This window comes from Epargyreus clarus, unplaced genomic scaffold (assembly GCF_041222505.1).
Source record: "Epargyreus clarus isolate Ecla_fem2 unplaced genomic scaffold, WU_Ecla_fem_2.2 ptg000002l, whole genome shotgun sequence".
NCBI lineage: Eukaryota > Metazoa > Arthropoda > Insecta > Lepidoptera > Hesperiidae > Epargyreus > Epargyreus clarus.
In genome coordinates, this window is record NW_027332210.1 from 4,904,304 (window position 1) to 4,930,519 (window position 26,216).

At 36.4% G+C, this 26,216-nt stretch overlaps 1 protein-coding gene across 1 annotated transcript; it reads left to right on the top strand.

Annotated features, from left to right (window-relative positions):
- Positions 1-3,929: 3,929 nt before the first annotated feature.
- On the top strand, positions 3,930-5,400 carry LOC140744976 (mpv17-like protein). The gene is made up of 2 exons (XM_073076708.1): positions 3,930-4,232; positions 5,021-5,400. The coding sequence occupies exons 1-2, from the start codon at positions 3,951-3,953 to the stop codon at positions 5,339-5,341; spliced, it is 603 nt and encodes a 200-aa protein (XP_072932809.1). The 5' UTR covers positions 3,930-3,950; the 3' UTR covers positions 5,342-5,400.
- Positions 5,401-26,216: the final 20,816 nt, after the last annotated feature.

Sequence of the window (26,216 nt, forward strand, 5' to 3'; positions counted from 1 at the left end):
CACCGGGGGGGTTTTAGTCCGGTAAAAATCCCACATGACCTGGCGTCGCGCCCACGTCGTCAGGTACCATTTGAAGGTTTTCCCCTCGAAAAGAAGAAAAAAGGTAGATACTTTACTACCTAAATGAAATGAAATGAAATATTTTATTTGCGGTAATCGTGGTACAATAAGATGTTCACAATAGTTGCTAGAATCTCACAATCAGCCATTTCATGGCATGCAAATTGTTATGGCAAGTTATATCTAAGTAACATTGATTATATTTCTAATGTAAGTATGTATTGTTAATGAATATAATGAAATTGTATCTACTTAATCAATAAAATAATAACATGTCCCTCTAAAATTTAACAAAACAAAAACATCTAACAATAACATAAATCAAAAAATAATAATATAATAATAAATCTAATAATAACATGTCCTTAATAATTATATAACATAGTGCTGATAATGTCAAATAAATTCATTTATACTGTAAAAACACTTTTTAAGCAGCCAATCACGCACTTGCATTTTAAATTGATTTATAGTTAGACTTTTTAAGTTTTTTGGTAATTTGTTATATATTTTTATACACATGTGATATGAGTTACGTGATCGTTGTTTAGTTCTACATGGTGGCAGCCATAATTTATCAGAATATCTGCTCATGAAGTTAAAATACTTGTCGCTTTTTTCAAATAAATACATGTGAGTTTTTACAAATATAGATATTTCGTAAATGTATATACAGGGTACTGTCAAGAGTTCTAATTTTATAAAAAGAGGCCTGCAGCTGGTTTCCGGACTTACTCCACAGAGTGCTCGAACGCATCGCTTCTGTGCTATGAATACTTTATTTATTGTTACCGAATTGCCCCATAATATTATTCCGTATCTTAGGTTGGATGCGACATATCCATGGTAGGCTTTAAGCGCGGTGGCTCTACTACTAATTTTTGATATACGCCATAATGGGTAAACGAAGCGGTTTATTTTAGAGCATACTTTATCAACGTGATTTTTCCATGTACATCTGTCATCTAAGATTATACCTAAGAACGCTACGGTATTCATTTCAGTAAGCTTTTTAGTGTCATTTTTCACGTTTAGATCTACTTTTTTCCAACTTTTGCAACCGAATTGAACATACTTTGATTTTGTTACATTAACCTGTAGATTATTTTGCCTAAGCCATTCTAATATTTTGTTCGTTGTAGTGTTTATTTCATTTTTATAATTTACTGTGGATTCATCCGTTACTATTACAGCAATGTCATCGGCAAATAGTGAGCATTGATTTTGTGTGATATTCGGTAAGTCATTGATGTAGAGAATAAAGAGGAGAGGTCCCAAAATACTTCCTTGAGGAACTAGGTAGTAAACCAGCTGGTATAAATGATTTAAACACAATATCACCAACATACAGATAAACAATATAAACGTGCGCCTACGTAGTGTCGTAGGTGTACCCAGATAACACTTGTTACACGGTTTTGAAGGTGGTAGAACTCTTTGTGGTTCGATTCCGGCGGTACCACCGCCACACCTATTTTTACCTAATAACAGCAGTGTTAGGCGCTGCTGCGTTCCGTTTTGAAGGATGTGGTAAGGGAGACAGACTTTTCCGAGGCGTCCCAGCTTAGTCCTCAGGGGTAGCGGCGCACCTGCGGCCAAGCTCAGGTAAGAATATCTAATCCTATCTGAGATTGATTACAAATGGGCGGCAGTAGCCACTTACCGTCAGGTGGACTGTATGCTCGTCTGCTACGACTATATTATAAAAAAAAAAAAAAAACGTGTAAGACGTGTAAGATGTGGAATGAGCTTCCTCCTGAGGTATTCCCGGAGCGCTATGACATGGGGCTCTTCAAAAAAGGCAAAAATAGCTCTCATACAAAGCCGGCGATGCTTTGGCGACTCCTCTGGTGTTGCAAATGTCCATAGGCGGCGTTGACTACTTTCCAACAGGTAGCACGTCTGCCTAATTGTTAGGTTTAACTATAAAAAAAAAAACACTTACTTTCTTAATAAATATTTAAAACAATAAAGTACCAACCCTGGTTATCACAAAGGCGATCGCCGAATCGAATCACTCGACTAAATGATCGAATCACTCGACAAAATAATCGAATTATTCGATTGTTCTAAGCGCCCGCCACGGTGGGTGGTCGGTTCGATCTTGCTGACATCACTAATGGGTAATTACATGTCATGTTCCAGCCTAATAACTGTTATAAACTGTTTTTGGATAAAGCCATGAGAGTTATTAGTGTAGTGTTTACTTTGTATAATTATTATTTATTTAACTAATTTAATGAATATCAAAAGCAGTGATAGCCTAGTGGTTAAGAAACTCTGTCTCTCGATCGAGGGGTCCTAGGTTCAAATCCCACCTCTGATTTTTCCAAGTTATGTGCGTATTAGAAATTGATTATCATTTGCGAAACGGTGAAGGAAAACATCGTGAGGAAACCTGCATACCTGACAGATTATAAAAAAAATATCTCAAAGGTATGTTAAGTCTACCAATACGCACTTGGCCAGCGCGGTGGACTATGGCCTTATCCTTCTCATTCTGAGAGGAGACCCGTGCCCAGCAGTGGGACAGTAATGGGTTGGTGACGATGATGAATAAATATAAAAGCAGGAATAGGTACCTGGTCCCTGTAGTTGCGTCACGCTCACCTGGGAGGAGCCCGATGGGGCAACGCGCTAAGAGGACTCCGGTTGCGTTCCTCTGGAGATCCCGGAGTCCTCTACGCAGCGCAGAGGACGGCCACTGGGGGGGTTTTAGTGCGGTAAGAATCCCACATAACCCCGTGCCGCTCCCACGGCACAGGGTACCTTTTGAAGGTTTCCCCCTCGTAACCAAAAAAAAAAAGGAATAGGTACCTACTTAATTTAGCATAAAATTAGTCCACTTGCATACATTTTACATTACAAATTGATTTAAAAATTATAACATTTAACATTGTTACATTTACTCTATGAAGTTGAACTGTCAATGGTAATTGGTAGAGTTGTAGTTATTTATTGTAGTTGACATGCAGTTTGTGGTTCGACTCCGGCGGCACCACCGTCACACCTATTTCTGCCTAATAACAACAGTGTTAGGCGCTGCTGTGTTCTGGTTTGAAGGGTGTGGTAAGGGGGACATATTTCTCCGAGGCGTTCCAGCTTTGTCCTCAGAGGTAGCGGAACGTGATGGGCGACTTCAGGTAGGAATATGTAATCCTATCTGGGGTTGATTATAAATGTCCATGGGCGGCAATAGGCACTTACCATCAGGTGAACTGCATGTGCGTCTCCTACTCCTATATTATAAAAAAAAAAACTGATAAATAAGTAAATCCTATTTTCCCTATTTTTTGATGCAAATTTAAATTAAATGACGAGTTTGTTAAAGCGCAAAAAGGTATAATTATCATTGGTAATTGTAGATTTACTCCTATTTATTAAAAGATTTATAATAACATTCATGAATATATAAATCTAATAAGATTTAACTACATTTTATTAATCTGATTGGTAAGTAACTAATAATTGTTTTTATTAAGATAAATTATATAGAAATTTATTTATCTAACAGGATATGAGTGACTCAAATAAGATATAATTCTTATTAGAATTCTATCACACATTTTTAACCCATGAAGTGGGTAACTAGATAAATCTTATAAGTAGGTATTAGATTCTGCTTCACTATAATCTAGAAAACTAGGTAGAATTAGATGTCACTAATTAATGCCTTCAAATGGCTCTGAGTTTAAACCACACAAAGCGCGAACAATATAGATTAATTAATAACTTCTTGTTTATACTTATTTTACACTGTAAAATTTTATTATCTATGACATATTTCTCTCAGATAGCAACAATAATGCTTTCTACTTACTGTCAAACACGTCAAAAACCCAATAAATTAAAATACAGAAGAGATACATTTAATGAAAATTAAATAAAAAATGAGCGGAATTTTGACAAAAGTCCGCGGTCTGCCATCGCAATTCCCATTGATCCGTGGAATGGTGTCCTATGCAATTATTTGGCCAACATGCAGTGTGGTACAGGAGTACATAGAACATGGTACGACCATACAGAACGCGAATTGGTCTAGAGCGGCGAGATTTGGTATATTTGGGACATTTTTCATGGCGCCAGTCTTTTACAGCTGGTTGAAGTACAGTGGACGATTTTTTAAACGGAAAACGCTTAGGACTGCTATAACTAGGGCTGTTTTAGAGCAGGTAAGACCCCAAAAAGTTCATTATTGTAAGTTTAGATATTATACGCCCAGTATATGTACGAACGAGCTTTTGCCCGCGGCTTCGCTCGCGTTACGAAGTAATATTTTCATCCCCTATTTTATCCCCTTGAGGGTAGAATTGATCAAAATCCTTTCTTAGCATAACATGTACCTGCATGCCAAATTTCAGCCCGATTCGTCCAGTAGTTTGGGCTGTGCGTTGATAGATCACTATGTCAGTCAGTCACCTTTGACTTATATATAATATTTAGATTGGGTCTGCTGAATAAAGCATTAGAGACAGAATTAAAATGTGACATAAGGGTCTTCAAGAAAGGTACAAAAAAGCACTTTTTCAAAGCTGGCAATGCTAAGGTGTCTCCTAAGTACCTACTCGTTTTAACTTTAATTAGATAAGGTAGAGTACTCTCATTCAAAACGAATAGATATTCGTTTCTGTTGTAAGTTTAAGCACAGTTTTTGTCATCCGTTTCTCAGCCGCTCAATGCTCAATATTAGCTTTCTACCAATTTTACTGTAAACTAGCTGACCCGGCAAACGTTGTGTTGCCATATAAATAAAAAAACGTTAAGGGTGAACAACCCTTATCACTTAGGGGTATGAAAAATAGATAGTAGCCGATTCTCAGACCTACTGAATATGCATATAAAATTTGGTGAAAATCGGTAAAGCCGTTTCGGAGGAGTACGGTAACTAACATTGTGACAAGAGAATTTTATATATAAGATATAGATTAGTTATCTAGCGCAACTTTCCTTTAATCAACAGGTATCATACTCACCTCTAGCAATGGCGTACTTCTTCTTCGGGATGAGTCTTCTCGAGATGAAACCTATCGACGTTTGCATCAACGAAGTAAGAGAGAAATTTTGGCCAACATACAAAATAGGCGTGGTCTTCTGGCCAACAGCGCAAACCCTGAACTTCTACTTCGTGGCTGAGAAGAACAGGATAGTATTCGTGAGTGCAGCGAGCTTCGTGTGGACGGTGTACTTGGCGCACATGAAGTCGAAGGAACAGAAACTAATGCGTTTGGAAGAACCAGCTCGGTCTTCGGATATGGGGCAGGCTACGGAGAATCCGGATTGATTGTTGAGAAAATGAAATTGTTTCTAAAACTTCTCTTTAATATTAAACTCAGATCATTATTGCAATTTTTTGGTCCCTGGTATAAGTCTCCACATGATAGCAATATTGAATAAGTGTCGTTCAAGACCAGTAAGGTACTAACGCCACACCTATTTCTGCCTAATGATAAACAGCAATGTTTCTGGTTTGAGTGTGGTAAGGGAGATATACTTTTCTTAGGCGTTCCAACTTAGTCCTCAGCCCTCAGGGGCAGCGGCGCATATGTGGCGGACCTAAGGTAGGAATCTTATCTTATCTGGGATTGATTACAGAAGTTACAGTCTGCTGCTGAAAATCTAGTTTCGGTTACAGATGTCCGTGAGCAACAATGACCACTTACGCACATGGACTGCACTACATCTGTACCATAAAAAGTATGGGAAAATTTTCAAAATTGTGACAGAATAATGGAATAAGTTCACGGCCTTTAACTTCGAGTGTGGCTAATGTTATTTTTGAATGGCATCTATAAAAACCCACCCAACCCGTCACATTCCTCGTTTTTTCAAAATCACAAAAAGAAGACATTTATTAGAATTAATAATGAGAATGAATTTTTATGAAGTTATTTTTATTGACGTCATTAATCATGTTTTGTCAACGCCGAGGTTGGGTTCACTCGATATTTTTAGGGTACCGTACCCAAAAGATGCTAGTGGAAAAATATTACTAAAGCTTTGTGGTCTGCCCGTCTGTTGGCAGACACTAGATAATTTAAAAGAACATATATTAAAAAAATAAAATAAATTGAAATACTTCGAGAAAATAAAATTAAAATATAACAGAGACCTCGTTATAAAAGATATTGTTTTTTTGGCTTATTTGTTGAACTGTTATGAGTAGATGCGTGAAATTCCAACAAAATGTTTATTACCTTTCAACTACTTATATATCTGCCATAAAAACAAATACTATAAATAAAATAAGTTACTGAGAAACATGTTTATAGAAGGTTTTCGCTGCGTTTGCTCAGTTTTGATTTGAATATATACTTATATATAAACGTCAAACGGTCGCGGAACCCTTTGTATTAAAATCCGACTCACACTTGACCGACTTTTTTCAATTTGACGATTTCCATAATCGATTTTGTTATTATTTATTCGGATTAATCGAGGCAATCGTTTTTATGTGAAAGTTTATGTGCATAAAAGTTAAGTGACCGCAATTAATTATGAAATGTTATTTTAAATTGACTAATTTACGGTTTGTTATTAGACTAATGTAGTGTTGAAAGTAACAAGGATGTGACATTATTTAGAAAGTAATTTTTATTGTAACATTTACACTAGTAGTAGTAGTTATTCATAATTTATTTATTTTAACAAAATCCACAGCTCTTAGTAGTAAAGATTACATAGATTATGTTTAAAACTTATATCCAATTACGGATTTACATGTTTTAAGTAAGCACTGTTAAACTGCCACTGAGGTTTACAATAAAACATTATAAGTGCAAGCGTGCTTGAGTGTGCATGCGTGCGTGTGCGTGTGTGTGCATCTTTGAGTGTTTATGTGTGTGTGTGTGTGTGTGTGTGTGTGTGTGTGTGTGTGTGTGTATTTATGTGTGTGTTTTGCAGCTGCTCTTCCTTTACGTAATTAAATATATGGGATATATAACAATCTTTTCATTTTTGTCTGCCAAAGATCGAAGTTAGACATTGTCTTGTAGAGAAATTGGCAAATGCCGATCTTTAGTTGACAAAACATTGTAAAGGTTGCTTATTAATAACGGGCATTGGTCCGTCAAACCAAATATTATGAATATATTATGTACAATATGTCAAAGAGACTAGGACTAATGGTGTAAATCTATTGGAAAAATGTGTAACATAAGATTAAAATATTTTTATCTAATAACAGTATCTAGTGTGAAGTACTGCTGTGACTGCTTTTAAAGAGGGATGTAAGGGAGATTCGAGGCAATCTATTTTAGTCCGTGGTGCTAGCATAGAAATGGAGAGCAATCTATGGAGAACTTCAGGCAGGAATCTATCTGGGATATCCTATCTGGGATTGGCCCTTTACCACTTCATGAACTTTGTACTTTGCTATTTTATATTACTATACGCCTGCCATGTCATTAGTTGCACAAACTCAGTCACATATTTTTAATGTAAATGCCCGGACATTTGGCGCCAATATTCTACATTTTTTGGCAACTCCCTCCCAATTTGATTTGCAGGCTATAAACCATTCCTGACGTACAAACAGACAATGTCGCGATATATAACGCCGTTGTCAACTGTTTTTGTGGAGTTGTCGAATATTAGCTGACTTTTCAACGATTACTTCTTATTTTTATACCCTGTATGTAAGTACATATTGGTTTTAAATTTAAAAACATGGACATGTGGTTGTATTATTAAAATATGTTATAGATAAATATGATTGTGTCTATCACGTTCAATATTACATTTGAAGTAATTGTGTAATTGAGGCGAAAATGGAATAGGTACTAATAACGTAATAGAACGAATACTAGTAAAAATGAACCTATTCAATATTTGCCTAAAAAAGTTGGTAAATTTGTAAATTTTTGCCTACTGAATTTGTCAAATTCTGCGGTTGGAAAAAATAGGGTATGATTGATTAATAGTAATAGGCAATAAACGCCACGCAGTAGGTATACCTAACATTTTTTTTTTTTTATAATATAAGAATAGCAGACGAGCATGCAGTCCACCTGATGGTAAGTGGCTACTGCCGCCCATGGACATCTGTAATCAACCCCATATAGGATTAGATATTCCTACCTGAGGTCGGCCACAGATGCGCCGCTACCCCTGAGGACTAAGCTGGAACGCCTCGGAAAAGTCTGTCTCCCTTACCACAGCCTTCAAACCGGAACACAGCAGCGCTTAACACTGCTGTTATTAGGTAGAAATAGGTGTGGCGGTGGTGCCGCCGGAGTCGAACCACAAAGGGTTCTACCACCTTCAAAATTCTAAAATTCTTACTGTAATACTGTTATCAAATTTGATTCCAATCCATAAATAAGATGTCCTAGATTCAGTGGTCTAGTAACCTAGTTCAATGAAACTGTAGTCTCATCACAACCGACAGCATCTGCCAACAATCGAGCGAGATACCAGACATTATTGTTCCAAGTTGCGGCCGTATTGATATCGGGTACAATTGTACAATTTCATTGCTTTTCACTGCAAAATGACTGTTGATCTATCAAGTGAACAATTTTATACCGATAAAAGTAAATTCTGCGTTATAAAAGCAAAGTTAGTGTTAGTATCTACTGTAATATAGACACGGAGTATGCCTGTGAAAATAGGGTATAGAAAATTGTGATTTATGTCGAACAATTTATTCGGTGTTTTGCCTATCAAAGACACATTTAACGGAAATTGTAATATGTTGAAATTTTCTAGGCAAAAATTGTATAGTGTGATTTTTTTTTCTTTTTTTTTATAGTATAGGAGTAGCAGACGAGCATGCAGTCCACCTGATGGTAACTGGCTACTGCCGCCCATGGACATCTGTAATCAACCCCAGATAGGATAAGATATTCCTACCTGAGGTCGGGCACAGATGCGCCGCTACCCCTGAGGACTAAGCTGGAACGCCTCGGAAAATTCTGTCTCCCTTACCGCACCCTTCAAAACGGAACACAGCAGCGCCTAACACTGCTGTTATTAGACAGAAATAGGCGTGGCGGTGGATTCGAACCACAAAGGGTTCTACCACCTTCGTGATTATACATAATGGGCGATAGGAATAATCACTCTGTTCAATTTCGCCAATGCGAGTTTGAAATTTGACATTTTTTGCCAGTGTGAGATTGGTTATTATCTTCTAAAGGACAAAAAATGGAGTCTTATAATGTAATTCTCTATCAAAATTGATTTTGATAATTTCGTTCTATATTCAGTGGTTTAGCAACCTACTTCAGTGAGACTGTAGTCTCCATCACAACCGTCAACATCTGCCAACAATCGAACGAGATACCAGACATTATTGTTCCAAGTTGTGGCCGTATTGATGTCGGGTACAATTGTACAATTTCATTGCGTTTCACTGTAAAATGATTGTTGATCTATCAAGTGAACAATTTTATACCGATAAAAGTAAATTCTGCGTTGTAAAAGCAAGCAAAGTGTTAGTATCTACTGTAATATAGACACGCACTATGCCTGTCAAAATATGGTATAGACATTTAACGGAAATTGTAATATGTTGAAATTTTCTAGGCAGAAATAGTACAGTGTGATTATACACAATGGACGATAGAAATAATCAATGTGTTCAATTTCGCCAATGTGAGTTTGAAATTGAACAGTTTTTGCCTGTGTGAGATTGGTTATTATCTTCTAAAGGGGAAAAACAATCGAGCGAGATACCAGACATTATTGTTCCAAGTTGCGGCCGTATTGATGTCGGGTACAATTGTAGAATTTCATTGCTTTTTGCCATAGATTAGTAAAGATTACTCACTCCTAACAAGAAAATGTATCCAGCTTTGAGAATTGAAATAGTTGCGTAAAAAAGTTTTGCCACGTCTCCGTGCTAAAATGTCCCTAAAATATTTGAAATAATTACTTATTTATTATGTAAATTACGCAGTATTCGTTATTTATTCGTAAATTGTGTCTAAAAATGTTTTTATTTGTCAAGAATTCAAAAAAAGAACTTACTAATAAGCCGTTTGTGGCTTCATTCAATTTCAAGGCGGCGAAGTATCTTTTTTTTTTTTTTTTTGTTTTTTATAATATAAGAGTTGCAGACGAGCATGCAGTCCACCTGATGGTAAGTGGCTACTGCCGCCCATGGACATCTGTAATCAACCCCAGACAGGATTAGATATTCCTACCTGAGGTCGGCAACAGATGCGCCGCTACCCCTGAGGACTAAGCTGGAACGCCTCGTAAAAGTCTGTCTCCCTTACCACACCCTTCAAACCGGAACACAGCAGCGCCTAACACTGCTGTTATTAGGTAGAAATAGGTGTGGCGGTGGTGCCGCCGGAGTCGAACCACAAAGGGTTCTACCACCTTCAAGAATCTTTACTAATCTATGCTTTTTGCTGTAAAATGGTTGTCGATCCACTGGATCGACAATAATTAATAAAGTAAGTTTAAAATTATGTACTAATAAAAGCAAATTCTACCTTGGTGTTAGTTGTTTTGACGACCCGCGTGGCGGAGCGGCCGCCATACCGGTCTGACGCGCAAAGGGTCCCGGGTTCGATCCCCGGCCAGATATCTAAATGATGAATTTAGATTTCTGTTTCTGGGTCTGGGTGTTTGTGTATTTGTCTATGTGTGTGTCCATGACACCCACGGCACAGGGAATCCTAGTGTGGGGCTGTGAGTGTAGAAAGCGTTTAAGCGTTTATATCTATCGTAATATAGACATGGGCCTCTCAAAATATTTTATAAAAAAATATGATATTATCTATTGAACCGTGCCTAGCACATTTCACAGAATTGTCTAATTGCATCTTTGGTAGTAAAACCTCAGATATACTTATCCTTAAATCAGCATACAACAGCACTTAACTGTCGTTATCAAGCAATTAGCTTCGTACAGTACAGAAACGAGCATTTATAGCACCATAAACTTAGAATTTTTCTCGTTACGCCTATATCTATGCTTAGCACTGATGTTTCATTTACATAACTTATAGCCATTTGTTAATAGTTCACCATTCCTCCATCGCAACACTCGCCGAAGGATGAAGTTCCATCCACACCAACTGGACCCGTGGCGGTCCTCCACGGTTCGGTTTGCACGGACGTTCTTGCCGCGGACGTGCACGATGTGGAATGAACTTCCTCCCGAGGTATTCCCGGAGCGCTATGACATGGGGCTCTTCAAAAAAGGTGCAAAAAGAGCTCTCCTTCAAAGCCGGCGATGCATTGGCGACTCCTCTGGTGTTGCAAATGTCCATAGGCGACGTTAACTACTTTCTATCAGGTAGCACGTCTGCTTTATCGTCAGGTTGAAATAAAAAAAAAATAGTTATGTAACATCAAACAGTCTCACTTACGTTGATATAAATATCATAATCCGCCTCCCGTTACCAAACGGCCACCATTCTGTTTTAGCTTAACAAGCATACACTTTGCCATGAGATTCGCTGGAAACAAGGACGATTAATTAGTCCGATAATATGTTGTATCGCCGCTACCGTCTCGATTTAAACATTTGGGCCACAAAAGAGCCGAAACAGGTCCTTTTTCACTTAACGATCTCAAGTCAACGCTACCAAAAAAATCGCTAAAAAACACCCATACCTGACCCTTGCATGGAATTATATAGAGATGTTACGAACATCCCTGTTTGAAATTATTGAGAAAAGTCAGTTTTTTTTACATTTTAAGGGTGTAATAACGGTGCGTCTGTCTATACTAATATTATAAAGAAGAATACTTTGTTTGTTTGTTTGATTGTAATGAATAGGCTCAAAAACTACTGGACCGATTTTAAAAAATCTTTCAACATTCGAGTGCTATTATTTCAACTTGTAATACTACATAATGATAATGTTTTTTCAAGATGTTTTGCTTAAATGGCTATGTTTGAATGACTTATACCAATGAGCAATGTATGTAGATACTTAGACATAATCAAAAACTCTCCATCTCAAATCGAATTTAAAGTATCAAAATGAAATTATAGATAATGTTGGTACACATTTATTAATTGGTATAGTGTATGTTAACTCCTCTGAAACTTAAAAATGTACATTATTATTACTTTCTTTCTAAATGCACAGAACGGGGAGGTTATGTTAGGTTTCCCTACTAGCAAATTGACGGTACCAACAGCTCTATATAATTACTCAAATTAACTATTTCACGCTACTCCATAGAGGACTATATTTTGTAAAAGATAACGTTGACCGAAATCACAAGACATAAACTGGCGTTTTTTGTACAAAACGCACAAACGGACAGAAGACCTCTCCTCACCTGCTGTGTCGTGTTATTTATAGTTATTTGCTTACAAAAAAACCTATTGACGCAAAAAAGGGCCGATTCGGATTCTCTAAGTAATTGATTTAATTCCTGACATTTTATAATTAGTGTGAAATATGATTGTCTGTGGCACTTTTGTGATATTTATTTTTCGTATATTCCGGGACTTATTTTTATTTTACCGTCTTGTATAGTGGCTTACATTTTAAATGATGCTGATTAGTAATGATCATAGCTCTTTATCACGGTATAATTACACGGAGTACAGAAACAAAATTAGATATCTCCTTAACTGGCTATTTAATACAGTATGTACGTACCTACTAGCAAGACTGGAACGTATTCTATCCTAGCCCTAAAATGCCTATCACAATATTGAAAGTATCAAATATCAGTTAATGAGGCTATGATATGGTTCCACGGAGACTAGGCAGTCCTTTAATAATTATAAGACCCATTTTATAACGCGCAAAAAATAAGGACTCAAATATAACTTTCCCACGGTACACATCTTTATAAACATCATACGCTGAAATAATTATCCAAAAGTTCCTTCAGATTAATTTTAATGTTAAACATAACTACACTTAAATATTAATTAAATATTCTTCTTTCGATGCAAAGCGCAACAAAAAATCCAGTTACTAAGGATAATTATAAAAAAAATTACTTAGACACCGATTATATTTTTCAATAATTCGCAAAATAAGAGGAAGCGATGAAATTAAAATCGCATAAACGCAATATCGGTCATAATTGCGCTGCAAAATTTTAATTACGACAAAGGATACATGCAGGCGCATTAAGATTGAAATGGGAGCCTGGAGGCAACGATTCATCGGTTTATGATCAATTTACTAAATTCAAAGCCTTAACTGGGAACTGAGATGAAATTTTTAGTATAAACACACAACCATTATGATTTTACGATTGTTTTAAGGCGACGTTTGTTTTACTAATGCTTGTGTAGCTTTTTTACTTTTAAAAATACCTGTATATTTTAAAACTTAATCATAAGATAACGACCCGCGTGGCGGAGCAGTCACCATGCCGGTCTGACGCGCAGAGGGTCCCGGGTTCGCTCCCAGGCTAGACCGGTTTCCTAATAATGAATTTAGATTTCTGTTTCTGGGTCTGGGTGTTTGTGTATTTGACTCTGTGTGTGTCCATAGCACCCACGATACAGGGAATCCTAGTGTGGGGTTGTGAGTGTAGAAAGCGTTTTTTTTATAACAGGACTTATAAGGTATCGCATTCCACAACCTCAAGATTTCTAGCTATCTTTGGTAATTTCTTTTAATATTTCAAAAAAGCCTAACAAATATATTAAAATTGTAATTGCTTATATTTTTTCTTGATTAGAGCGTATTTAATAAAGTGTGCATGGCTTATGCATAGGAATAAAGAAAGAGTTTTATTTAAATTAACGTTACTTGATATAAAGAAGAATTACTGTAAAGCTTTGTGAAATTCATTCAGTTAATGTTTATCTTCCTATCCTCCTATCCTATTATCTAATGGGTATTTTAATAAAAAAAGATATTTTAAGTCCTAAAATATAATATCCCGATTTACATAAATATTATTCGATTCTTGGCCTTAAATCAAATTATAAAGATTACCGTACCGTCGGCGGCGCAAAACAAAAGGAGATCGTATTTCAAAAAATAAAACTCAATTTCTCAATTAGTGGCCTCTGATATTGACATCTCAATTCAGAGAATGACTACTGCATCCGCAATAATATTTATAATTGAAGATATTTTCATTACAACAGTGGTTGAGGTTTTATAGGTTCCGAGTTTAATTTGATTCAGTAGAAATGTATATTTATGTCTAGATAGTGGATAATCTAGAGAAATATAAAAAAAATGTTTAATTGTATCCTTTATTACTCACGGGAAATTCTTTCATCAGATATCTTGAGTACCTTCCTAGTAGCTAACCTTTCATTATTTCTATTTTAAAATGGCTTCTAAATATGCCATCCTCAATAAATTCTATTGAATAAGGATCGTAATAGAAAACATTTTATTTATATATTTAAGGGATTAGAATTAATTGTAGTGACTTTTTATTTATTCAAAAGGCGAACAGAAATATTCGATTTAATTTGTTTTGTGATCATTAAGTCCGTGAATCTAATTGGTTGAATCATAAGATAGAAGTATCATTCTCATTTAATACAGTAAGTATTGTTTGTAAGGAATAACATTTTTTGGTTGGTTTTATATCAATCACATTTGTTTCAGAAATGTAATCGAATTTCAGCTTAGTGGGTAGTAGAACGTCGCAAATGTTTGCATTATAACGCCAATATTAAGCTTTGCTGCGTTCTAAGTTGAACGGTATGATCATAGATTAGTTTAGATTACTCGCTCCTAACAAGAAAATGTAACCTTTTGACAATTGTCACTGTCAATTATTTTTATTTATTCGTATTTGAAAAATATTAAAAAATGTACCACACCCTTCAATCAAGAGCGGCCACAGATACAGCGCTACCTCAAAGAACTAAGTTGAAATGTCTCGGATAAGTATATCTCTCTTACCACACCCTTCAAACCGAACATAGTGGCGCTTAACACTGCTGTTATTAGGCACAAACCCATTTGTGCTTAATAACAGTCTCTTGTGTGGTGGTGGAGCCGTCGGAGTTGAGCCACTGAGGTTTCTAACACCTCTAATATAATTCTATTTGGGTAGGGTAAATAAGTTCCTATTATATGGTCAAATTATTTAGTACTAGTTTTTGCCCGCGGCTTCGCCCGCGTTTAAAAGAAAATAATATGACATACTAACATACATAAAACTGAAATATCATACCTTCATTGGAATGGCAGTGGCCCGCCCCACCTGGCGAAAATTGGTCGTACCAACTTTGAAACCTTCGTGGGCTCATGGACAACAACTTTGCTAAAGATCATCATTTAATCAAATGCATAGTTTACGTTTCAATTCCTACTAATATAGATTAAAATAATCGATTTTTTGGTCCAAGAGATCGATTCTCCGATTTATCGATCTTAGATCGGCATCCCTACTTCCCGTGGGGTTTCCGGGATAAAAAACTATCCTATGTCCTTTCTCGGGTCTCAGACTATCTTTGTACACAATTTCATTAAAATCGGTTCAGTGGTTTAGGCATGAAGAAGAGACAACCAGACAGACAGACAGACAGAGTTACTTTCGGATTTATAATATTAGTAAGGATAATGTGAAGTGAATTCTCATTTGCTACTTCAGTTTCATAAAAGTACTAAAACAATGTTGGCGCTGCTGTGTTCCGGTTTAAAGGGTGTGGTAAGGGAGACAGAATTTTCCGAGGCGTTCCAGCTTAGTCCTCAAGGGTAGCGGCGCATCCGATGACAAACCTTAGGTAGGAATATCTAATCCTATCTGGGGTTGATTACAGATGTCCATGGGCGGCAGTAGTCACTTACCATCAGGTGGACTGCATGCTCCTATATTATAAAAAATAAAAAAATAAAAACAGCTACTAATTAAAGTCAAAAGGCCTCTACAATTATTTCCTGATGTTTCCAATTAAAGTTATTAGCAATCTCACACAAATTTACGTTGAGTGATATATGGAATAGAAATTATGAGATAATCAAAGGTTTTCGAGGTAATCTCCAACAATCCCATAATAAAATTGTATCCAATAATTAAGATTTCGTTTTGTGTGGGCGGTACAGTCATTATTACCTGACAAATAACCTTATTGTTCATTACAAATTTATTTTTACTACTAACAAAATAATTTTAGACCTTTTTGAACCTTATAACAGGGCATTAGAGAACCCTTTTTGGAAGTGGGTGTAATGTTAACTTTGTAAAACCCAAATGCCATTGTTATATATTATTTTTTTATCGAAATCCCTCGTTTTGGGTCTGACACGAGATGTAATTAAAAATAAAAATTATTGTGATTGGTTTTGGCAAATTGCAAATTGGATGTCGAAGGATGATGAGGAATTGTGAGATTAAGATCAATAATTTGATTTAAAATTAATAGTTAGTGACCACTCTGTATTAACATTCATTTATTTTTACTAATATAATAGAATTAAGTATTGTGTGTATAATATAATGAATTAACATTGAGTCTAATACACAACCTAATAAAACCCTTAAAACCATGAAGGTGGTAGAACCTACTGTAGTTCGACTCCAGCGGCACCAGCGCCACACATATTTCTGCCCAATATCAGCAATGTTCAGCACTGTAGCATTCTAGTTTAAAGGGGGTGATAACGGAGACATACTTTTCCGAGACATTCCAGCTTAGTCCTCAGGGGTAGCGGCGCTTTTGCGGCCGACCTCATGTAAGAATCTAATCTTATCTAGGGTTGATTATATCCATGGTCGGTAGTAACCACTTACCATCAGGTGGTCTGTATGCTAGTCTGTCACTCCTATTAAACAAGTAGGTGCATAAAATAATATATTTCCAATACATAAGGAATCATAGGATTTATGCTCACAGGATTATATTCACCTTTATTCCTGTAGGTAGGTATGGAATGTTAACTCTTATCTATTTAGAAGCTCAGAAAGCTTTAAAATAAGCTTCTGTCATATTAAACGTACATTTTGTAGCTCAAAAGGAAATAATTGATGCTCGATCGCGTCACTCCGCGCCGTAAATCATCAACTTGTTCTAATTTAAATTCGCATTTGCATCTAGTTAGGCTGGCGACAAAGTTGCGACTAATGGTAATGCGATTTTGCGATCATCTGTCACTTAACTTACAATTGATTTTGGTCAGTTCATTAGTCATTTAATTTACAATTGATTACCATTTCTATAGTGGCGTTTCTATGCCAACTCATGGTAATGCTACTGATATACGAATAGTTATCGAAACAAATTTAGTAGTATTTTTTTTGTTTATTGTTTTATTGCAATATCTTACAAGGTTGGTTTTCGTTAGATGTCTATTACGTATTGAAACTCAGATAGAATCGTATTTACATAAATATCTATAAATATTTGGACAGCACGACGAATTTTTACTACCAGTGGAGATTACTTAAAATATCTCAGTAAATATTAAAAAATATAAAAGACGACAAAACTTTTTACTTTTATTTGGTCTAGCGACATAGAAACGCAAGTATGTAATCACAAAAAAAAAAGTTTATCGACAATAAAAAAAAAATACGCTACTCAACTAAACATATTTTGTTTAATGAAGTAAAACGCAACTTAGTAATCACCCTTAGTTCCCAACATCTCATTCAAAGCTATTAACACCGCTATAAATTGTCACGTGTCAGTTCGCGTCATGTCACGTCACGCGGCTGTCACGGCAGTCATAAACAACGGAATTGTCTTATTTGGAACACGTCGTTATGCCGTTTAACGACACGTCGAGGTGACGATGTGATGAGCTTTATGTTAAGTTCCGATGTTTGCTTTGCTTACAAAAGGGAGCTTAGTTATTATTATAAATACGATTAAGATAATAATTATCTCTGTGTAAACAATAATCATCACAATATTTAAAGGTAACTACAAACTAGTGAAGTGGTGGTAGATGTAATGACATTCAAAGAGTACTCTCCAAAGAACATATTTTGAATAAATAACTGTTTACTTTTATTTTTAACGGAAATATCCAGAATGGAGAATGTAAGTCAGCAAAGTACTTTAGCCGTTCTTAAGGGTACTTTAATTCTACCATTATGTATTTTAAATGGTTAAAATAGTTAATTATCAGCAATAGAAAAACGTAAAAACGCAACTTAATAATCACCCTTAGCTCCCAACATCTCATTCAAAGCTATTAACACCGCTATAAATTGTCACGTGTCAGTTCGCGTCACGTCACGTCACGTGGCTGTCACGGCAGTCATAAACAACGGAATTGTCTTATTTGGAACACGTCGTTATGCCGTTTAACGACACGTCGAGGTGACGATGTGATGAGCTTTATGTTAAGTTTCGATGTTTGGTTAAAAAAAGCTAAGCTGGCGCCAGGAAGTGATCTATAATGAGTGCTTAAAAGCTCGTAATTTTGTAAAACTTTCTTTGGTGCAAGTAAGTGTTCCTAGATTAGATTTGTTAGTCAAATTAAATAAGTTGAATGTTTTGGAGTCATGATTAAAACCTGTTTGTTCGTTATTTACTAGTGCAATAGGATGCTTGCGATAATTTAGAGTCTAGATTTAAGACTGGGTTTAGTGAAAATCCGAGAAATTATTTGATTAAATACTTAAGTAATTGTAATACAAAAATGTTGCACCCCTTAAAAATGATAATCTAAAGATGAAATTATATGTACATTTTTTTATACACAAAACGCATTTTTTATAAGAAACGCTTTATAGATCATTTTTTTTAGCTTAGGCCCGTTATCAATTTACCTAATTTATGCCTACCAAATATCGAGATAGATTTTTGTAAGCAGATATTGTCAGAGACTATGATAAGGCAAATAAATAGATATTGGATAGATTAATTAATGGGTTAAAATAAATAAAATTAATTTAATTTTACTTAGGAAATATTTTTAACAATGTCCGCAAATTTATGTCATCCTTCCATTTCTCTTTATATCTTTTTAACATAATGACATCCTTAAGGTTCCCCTTTCGTCTCAAAACCTTTGTTCTAAATGCCAGTTAAATCTTAGATGTCTAATAAACTGTGACGGTTTTACAGTAACTGTAAATTTCATGAAAGGAATAAATGACACCCTCTTATGTGCCCATGAGTGTTTAAATAGGTTTAGTTTTAAGTAGTATTCTCACTGGGTTGCATGGCGGGTTGCAACTCAAAGACGTGTGGTAAGGGAGACATACTGCAAACGTTCTAGCTTAGTTATTAAAAGTAGCGGTGCATCTGCAGCCGACCTCAGGTATATATTTTTATAATATAGGAGTTACAGACGAGCATGCAGTACACCTGATGGTAAGTGGCTAGGATTAGATATTTCTACCTGAAGTCGGCAACAGATGCATCGCTACTCCTGAGGACTAAGTTGGAACGCCTCGGAAAAGTTTATCTCCTTTACCACACCCTTCAAACCAGAACAGAGCAACGTTTAACACTGCTGTTATGAGGCAGAAATAGGTGAGGTGGTGGTGCCGCCGGAGTCGAACGACAAAAGGTTCTACCACATTCAGAGAGATATCGAATCCTATCTGCTATCCTATATCCTATCTATTGCTCGACAGATCTATCATTAACATATTAATACGTTTACATTGAATTTACAAAATAAAATACAATTAATGAAACAATGTTGCAACAAACATCTTTTATCTCACAAACATAAAAACATGTTATCAGTTCACCTTTTCTTTTGCTGTAAGTATTTTTTTTATTATATTTTCACATAATAGTAGTACCTACTGCAATCCAAATGTTTTTGAAGTTTAAAGTTTTATTGTAAAATCTTATATAAAATTCTCGTGTCACAATGTTAGTTACCGTACTGCTCTGAAACAGCTTTACCGATTTTCACAATATTTTATATGCATATTCATTAGGTCTGAAAATCGGCTACTATCTATTTTTCATACCCCTAAGTGATAAGGGTTGTTCACCCTTAACATTTTTTTATTTATATAGCAACACAACGTTTGCCGGGTCAGCTAGTATATCTATAATATTTAATTAGATAATTGAGTTAGTAGTAATAGGACTCTTATAATTTAGGTAATTCATAATTATTATTATTTTGGAATCGACTAACTTTTCATTTATTATTGAACCATCTCCGGATAATGTGTAACCCACTTTATAAATACCAGAGGGTGTGTAACCGAGGCGCCACTTTACACGCTTTTTGTCAAACGGAAGAGTATTTTTAAGATGTTTCACTGATGCTGTTAGCGGTTCGTAATAGAAATGAGTGGCAGTGAGTGGTTTACATGTGGTGTATTTTTATACTTTTACAGATTTAAAATACATTTCCTATAACTGCAGTTTATGGTTTTAACAATTTGAAATATCTTCCATTCCCTGTTTGGTATTGAGAAGAGATTTATTTTTAAAATGACTTTTTTGTGCTATGTCGGGTTGAAATGTTATGTTTTTAGACCCACCTAAATTGTGGAAATTTGACTTGTCCAATAACGGTTTAATAGTTAGTACTTACAAGTAGGTAATGCCGAAAAATACCGATTTCTTGTATGGGGTGCAATACTACGTAAAAGTTAGTAAGTTTCGTGTATACTCTTTGCGTTCGAAACCCCAAAACATCAAATTTTGTATAGTCCGCGCCAAACTGCTAGTCCACTCTGAAGTTGTTGCGGGCAAGTGTAGTCTTACAATTTGCTATAGCGACGCGATTCATTTCTATATTCAGAGCGGACTAGCAGTTTTACGCGGACTATACCTACTCTAATTGGAGTTCTTACGGAAGTCCAAGGTTCACGCGTGGATTGCGTGGATGCACAATACATTGCATTAAAACAAATACGCACCATGTAAACCCACACCAAACCACTCACTTACATCTACCACCAAAAAACAAAAAAACAAAACAAAAACAAAAATAAATCAAATAAAAAAGTCGCGCGACAAAAAACCGTGGCGTTACAGACGGCGATAATTACCGCCGGTGGCGGAAACCGAACGATTAGTGGCTCTTCGACGCCGCTCTTAATGGCTTTAAATAATTAAAATCTATAATGTCGCTTGTTTATTTAATACTTTAATGGTGGTTCGAAGATGGTTCTATTAGTATCCTGATGTAATTACTTTGGTCTGTGGTAAGTTATCTTAAGTAAGATAGTAATGTAACGCTAATCTTAGATTTAAAGGTAGAGTACTTATTGATTTGCTCCGGAGACAGCACTGTTATATTTTTCTTATTTATAACTGTGTGTTGAGCTGCTTTGTTTTGTTTTGAAGAGTGTGGTATGGAAGAGAGATTCCCCATTTTTATAATATGGAGTAGCAGACGAGCATGCAGTCCACCTGATGGTAGGCTACTGCCGCCCATGGACATCTGTATTCGATTCCAGATAGGATTAGATATTCGTATCAGAGTTCGGCCACAGATGCGCCGCTACCCTTGAGGACTAAGCTGAAACGCCTCAGAAAAGTATGTCTCCCTTAATTCCTTCCTTAAACCCTTCAAACCGGAACACAGCAGCGCCTAACTCTGCTGTTATTAGGTAGAAATAGGTGTGGCGGTGGTGCCGCCGGAGTCGAACCACAAAGGGCTCTACGACCTTCGACACCTACCTTAAGGTATGGAAGAGAGATTCACCTAGTGTTCTATGGTTACTCTCACCCAAGAAAAAATCATATTCTCACAGTAGATGATTTATTCAATTTCATAGGAAACTATTGCTACTCATCTCTTGGATGTATTTAGACTTACGACATTCCACTTTAGGTAATTTATTGGAGGCTTTTCTAGATGATAGTTTCTTCTGCTATACGCAGTACCTACTAAGTTGTGTTATAGTTAGGGTATCGCATAGAAGGGTATAGGATTCAGTTTAGGAGTTGCAAACACTGTGACAAAATTCTGACAAAACTCCAGTCCTGCTTAGAGTTTTTAATTAATGTGTGGGCGGCAGTAGTCATTTATTACATATAAGGTCAACTGCATGTGTTTTTCAAGTAGGTACCAACTCCTGACGACTAAACTGGAACACGTCTGCCTTATCGCTACGCAATATCTGCTATTAGGTTATTAGCAGTGATAGCCTAGTGGTTAAGAAACTCGGCCTCTCGATCGAGGGGTCCGAGGTTCAAATCCCAGGCACGCACCTCTGATTCTTCAAACTTATGTGCGTATTATAAATTAATTATCACTTGCTAAACGGTAAAGGAAAACATCGTGAGGAAACCTACATACCTGAGAGTTTTATAAAAAATAATCTCAAAGGTATGTAAAGTCTACCATTACACACTTGGCCAGCGCGGTGGACTATGACCTAATCCTTCTCATTATGAGAGGAGACCCGTGCCCAGCAGTGGGACAGTAATGGGTTGTTGATGAAGATGATGATGAATATTTGCTAATCCTTGACGACTAAATTAAAACATTAATCACACATTTCCTAGCACACCAGCATAACCACCGCTTAACCAAAGCATTATGTAATCCCTAAATACACATTTAAATGTTAATTTCCTGTCCAATTATCGCGAATCTCAATTGCAATAACCCATTTCGCACTAAACCTGATTGAGACTGCATCATTTCAATTTAACGTCTCTCACTAATTAGTAGTCTTTAGTCGAGACAAGACCTAATTCAGGGCAGCGGAACCTGTTTCTATAGGCTTGGTGTACACTGGACGCGTATTAAATATACGTTTATTATGAACTATTATAAATAAAAGTTTGTAATATGGCAAATGAGTATGAGTTACACGTGGCGGTAATAGGCCGACTATGTAATCAATCGCTTACCCTTAAGTATCATTCAAAGGTAACTCAGAGGTAATCCCTTATTTTCTCTCCCTCATGTGGGTTTATACCTCCGCTGCGTGATCACATGGCTGTATTAAGAGTTATAAAATACCTTGCATATTAGTATGAGCTTAGCCGGTGCCTAGAATCGGCTATTACCGCCAGTGTCTCAATGACTCCCATATTCAAAGGACATGCATTTAAAATGCCTTGTACAAGATTGTGCCTTACCCCTGCCTCGAATAGGTTATTGCCGCTAATGTCTCAATAACTCGCATGTTCGAAAGGCTATGCTAAGCGTTATAAAATACTGTGCACATCAGTGTTCGGTGTCTCGATAACTCCCATATTCAAAGAACATGCATATAAAATACCTTGCACATTCGTGTAGGGTGCCCCGTGACTCGAATGGGTAATTGCCGCTGGTGTCTCAATAACTCGCATATTCGAAAGGCTAAGCGTTATAAAATGCTCATATCTGTGAACATTTGCCACGTACTACGAATCAGTTATTACCGCTCTGTCTCAATCACTCGCATATTCAAAGGACACGCATATAAAATACCCTGCACATCAGTGTGCGTTGCCCCGTGCCTCGAATGGGTTATTGCCGCTAGTGTCTCAATAACTCGCATGTTCTAAAGGCCATGCTAAGCGTTATAAAATACCGTGCACATCAGTGTGCGTCCGCCCTGCGCTCTAACGAGGCAGCGGGCATCACGAGGCAGTTAATACTGCTGATGTCTCAATACCTCCCAGTGTGCGAGCCTATTATTTCAGTCCCACACGATGCGGATTGTACCGTTGGTAATGTGTGGAGTAGGACTTTCCGGATATTCGATATGTCGGCCATTTTAAAATGTGTCTCGCAGCAGAGCGGTTCTTTTATTGATCTGACGCAGTGGGTTCCGGATTCGATTCCAAGTTATACAAATAAATAGATGGATTTAAGTTTGCGTTTATCGTCTAGGTGTTTCACTGTTTGTGTATTCATTATTGTGTCTGTCCATGATACCAACCAACACCGGAAGAATCATAGTGGAGCTATGAATGTAGAAAGTAATTAATCAAGTGTTTATATTCTGTCATATAAAAATACGATTATAATCAGCGTTTTGAATAACCGAATTGCTCTAATTTCGTTAGTATGAAAAAAGTACAGCAGAATTTACTATAGTCTAATGAGCTGATTAGACACAAATAATTATTTGATTATCTCCCATTCTTCTCATTCAAAGCTGTCCCATCCTTCTCATTCAATTTTGTTAGTCAATTGTACTCTATTAGTCAACACTACTATATTTGTCAACAGTACACCATTAGTCAACTCATTTAGTCAACTGTAAACTACTAGTCAATTGTAGCACATTATTCTCGCTCTATTTAATTCTTCAATTCAATTTCAAGAAGTTTACTACAAGCCCTTTCCATAACATTAAACTGTCCCCCATTTAGGTTCCAAAGCGTGGTGCAGCAGCATTTGTGTACTCTTCATGCATACAGCCATTCGTTCTGAAATGATCTACGTGTTGATATTTCAGAGAAAATGAAACTTTATGTGAAACGCGTTGTGTCTATATTTCCCTTATCTGCTGGCATTTTCTGTACTGTTCCTAAGAAAATACTGTATTTGATGCCGTGTTTTTGGTTTTCAACTTTGAGTGGAATGTGTAAGGTCTATTTTTCTTTGCGCCAAAATGTCGTTTATAACGTAAGGCGATTGTCAAAGTGATTTTCAGATTGTGTTTTAGCGTTCATTCCAAAAGGTCTTAAACGACTTTGTGTGGCAAAATGAAGGGGTACGTAACATGGGGGAGTTGGGTACACTTTGCGTTGTGGGTTAAGGAATTCAGGGGTACTGGTAAGGTTAATTCGAAAACTAGCTAGTGTGAGGTAAGTTGAATCGCGAGAAAGTAGCGCTATTTGCTACCGTATCGCGCGCCATCGCGCTGTCAGGGGATCGTAACTGTTGTTTGAAATACTTAATGTCTAGTATAATACAATATACCTTATTCTGAATGTACCTAATGCTTCGTATGATACCATATTAAAGAACACAGCTTAATCATAATTTTGATCGTAATTTGTAACCTACATGGGGTAGTTTATGGTAATTGGCGTCCATAACGTTCCTTTTTGGGATCAATAGAAACTCAAAAAGAAAGACAAATAAATCATTACGTAGCGTCGTTAAATCGATACAGCACATACATAGGTACTTTTTTTAAATAATTATTATTTTAATAACTTGGTGTAAGTAACCGAACTCTATCGAATATAAAGCGATCAGTGCTTAGTATGTAGGTACTGCATACCCAAAATGTTTTTAACCAAAAAAGTAGGTACAAACATTTTATCGTTTGATTAAGTGCTGATATAAGAAAGTGGTTTTCTTTACTCCCTTCAAATCAGAACAGAGACAGAACTGCTGTACCTAAGTAGGCAGAGACAGATGGGGCGGTGCCTACGGAGTTGAACAACGTAGGATTCTATTTTTTTCCCTGTTACCTATTCGTTAATTGTAAACTGTTGCCAAACCCTGGCAGACGACGTCACATCTGCCGCTCCGCATCCGTCCAATCAGGGGTATTATATGTTAATAGCCTATTAGAATATATGCAGGCTTCTTCGCGCCGCAAGCCCTATCTGACGACTACCTGCCCAGCGTTACTTGACCTGCCTTGTCTATTGTTGTTAGTACATTTGCCAGTCAATGTTAGCTTGGATGTTTAGTTGGACGGTGCAAAGTTATTTTGCGGGTTGTAAAACCATTTTGAGTCTTACGGTGTGTTGATAGACTTGTTCTCGTGTTCTTGGTTGTAGTGGTAAGTGTTTTGCACGGTGGCTTGTTAAGAGTATTTTCATTGTTTTGTTGTAATCTCTTATTGTATTTTACGTGCTTTGTTGTTCATTGGTTCGTGTTTTGGTGGGTGGCTGGCTAAGTGTTTATCTTACGTAAAACATCTTGCGTTCTCGTGTGTTAAAACACGGTTTGCGGATGTTATTAAAATTGTATGTGGATAATGCGTTGGTGTTTTGCTAAGTGACTATGGAGTGGTAATGTTTTTATGGAGTCAAAAAATATATGTAAAAATCTATCATCCGATACAGGTATCTATTTTCGTCCTATCGTGTCAATGTAAGAAACTCATGTTAGCAATATGGCAGTTGTCAAAAGGACGATTTATACCGAATTCTTCGTGGTTTGATTCCAAAGGTCTTATGTAGTATCAGGTATCAGCGCTATTTTATTGTCATAAGACCGACATACCTATTTCGGTCGTATGACAATAAAAAAGCGCTGTTATGTTCTGATTTAAAAGGTACGGGAAAGAAAAGACACTAATAAATTTCAAGTTAATTCTCAAGGGTTAGGGTGATTTAATTACGACTTACGACTTTACTTATTTACTTACTTACGATTAAATGTACTTTTTATCAGAGTAGTAAATGAATATGCAGTCCAACTGATCCGTAACCAACTCTATATACCTGGAACAGGGGTTTACCTGAA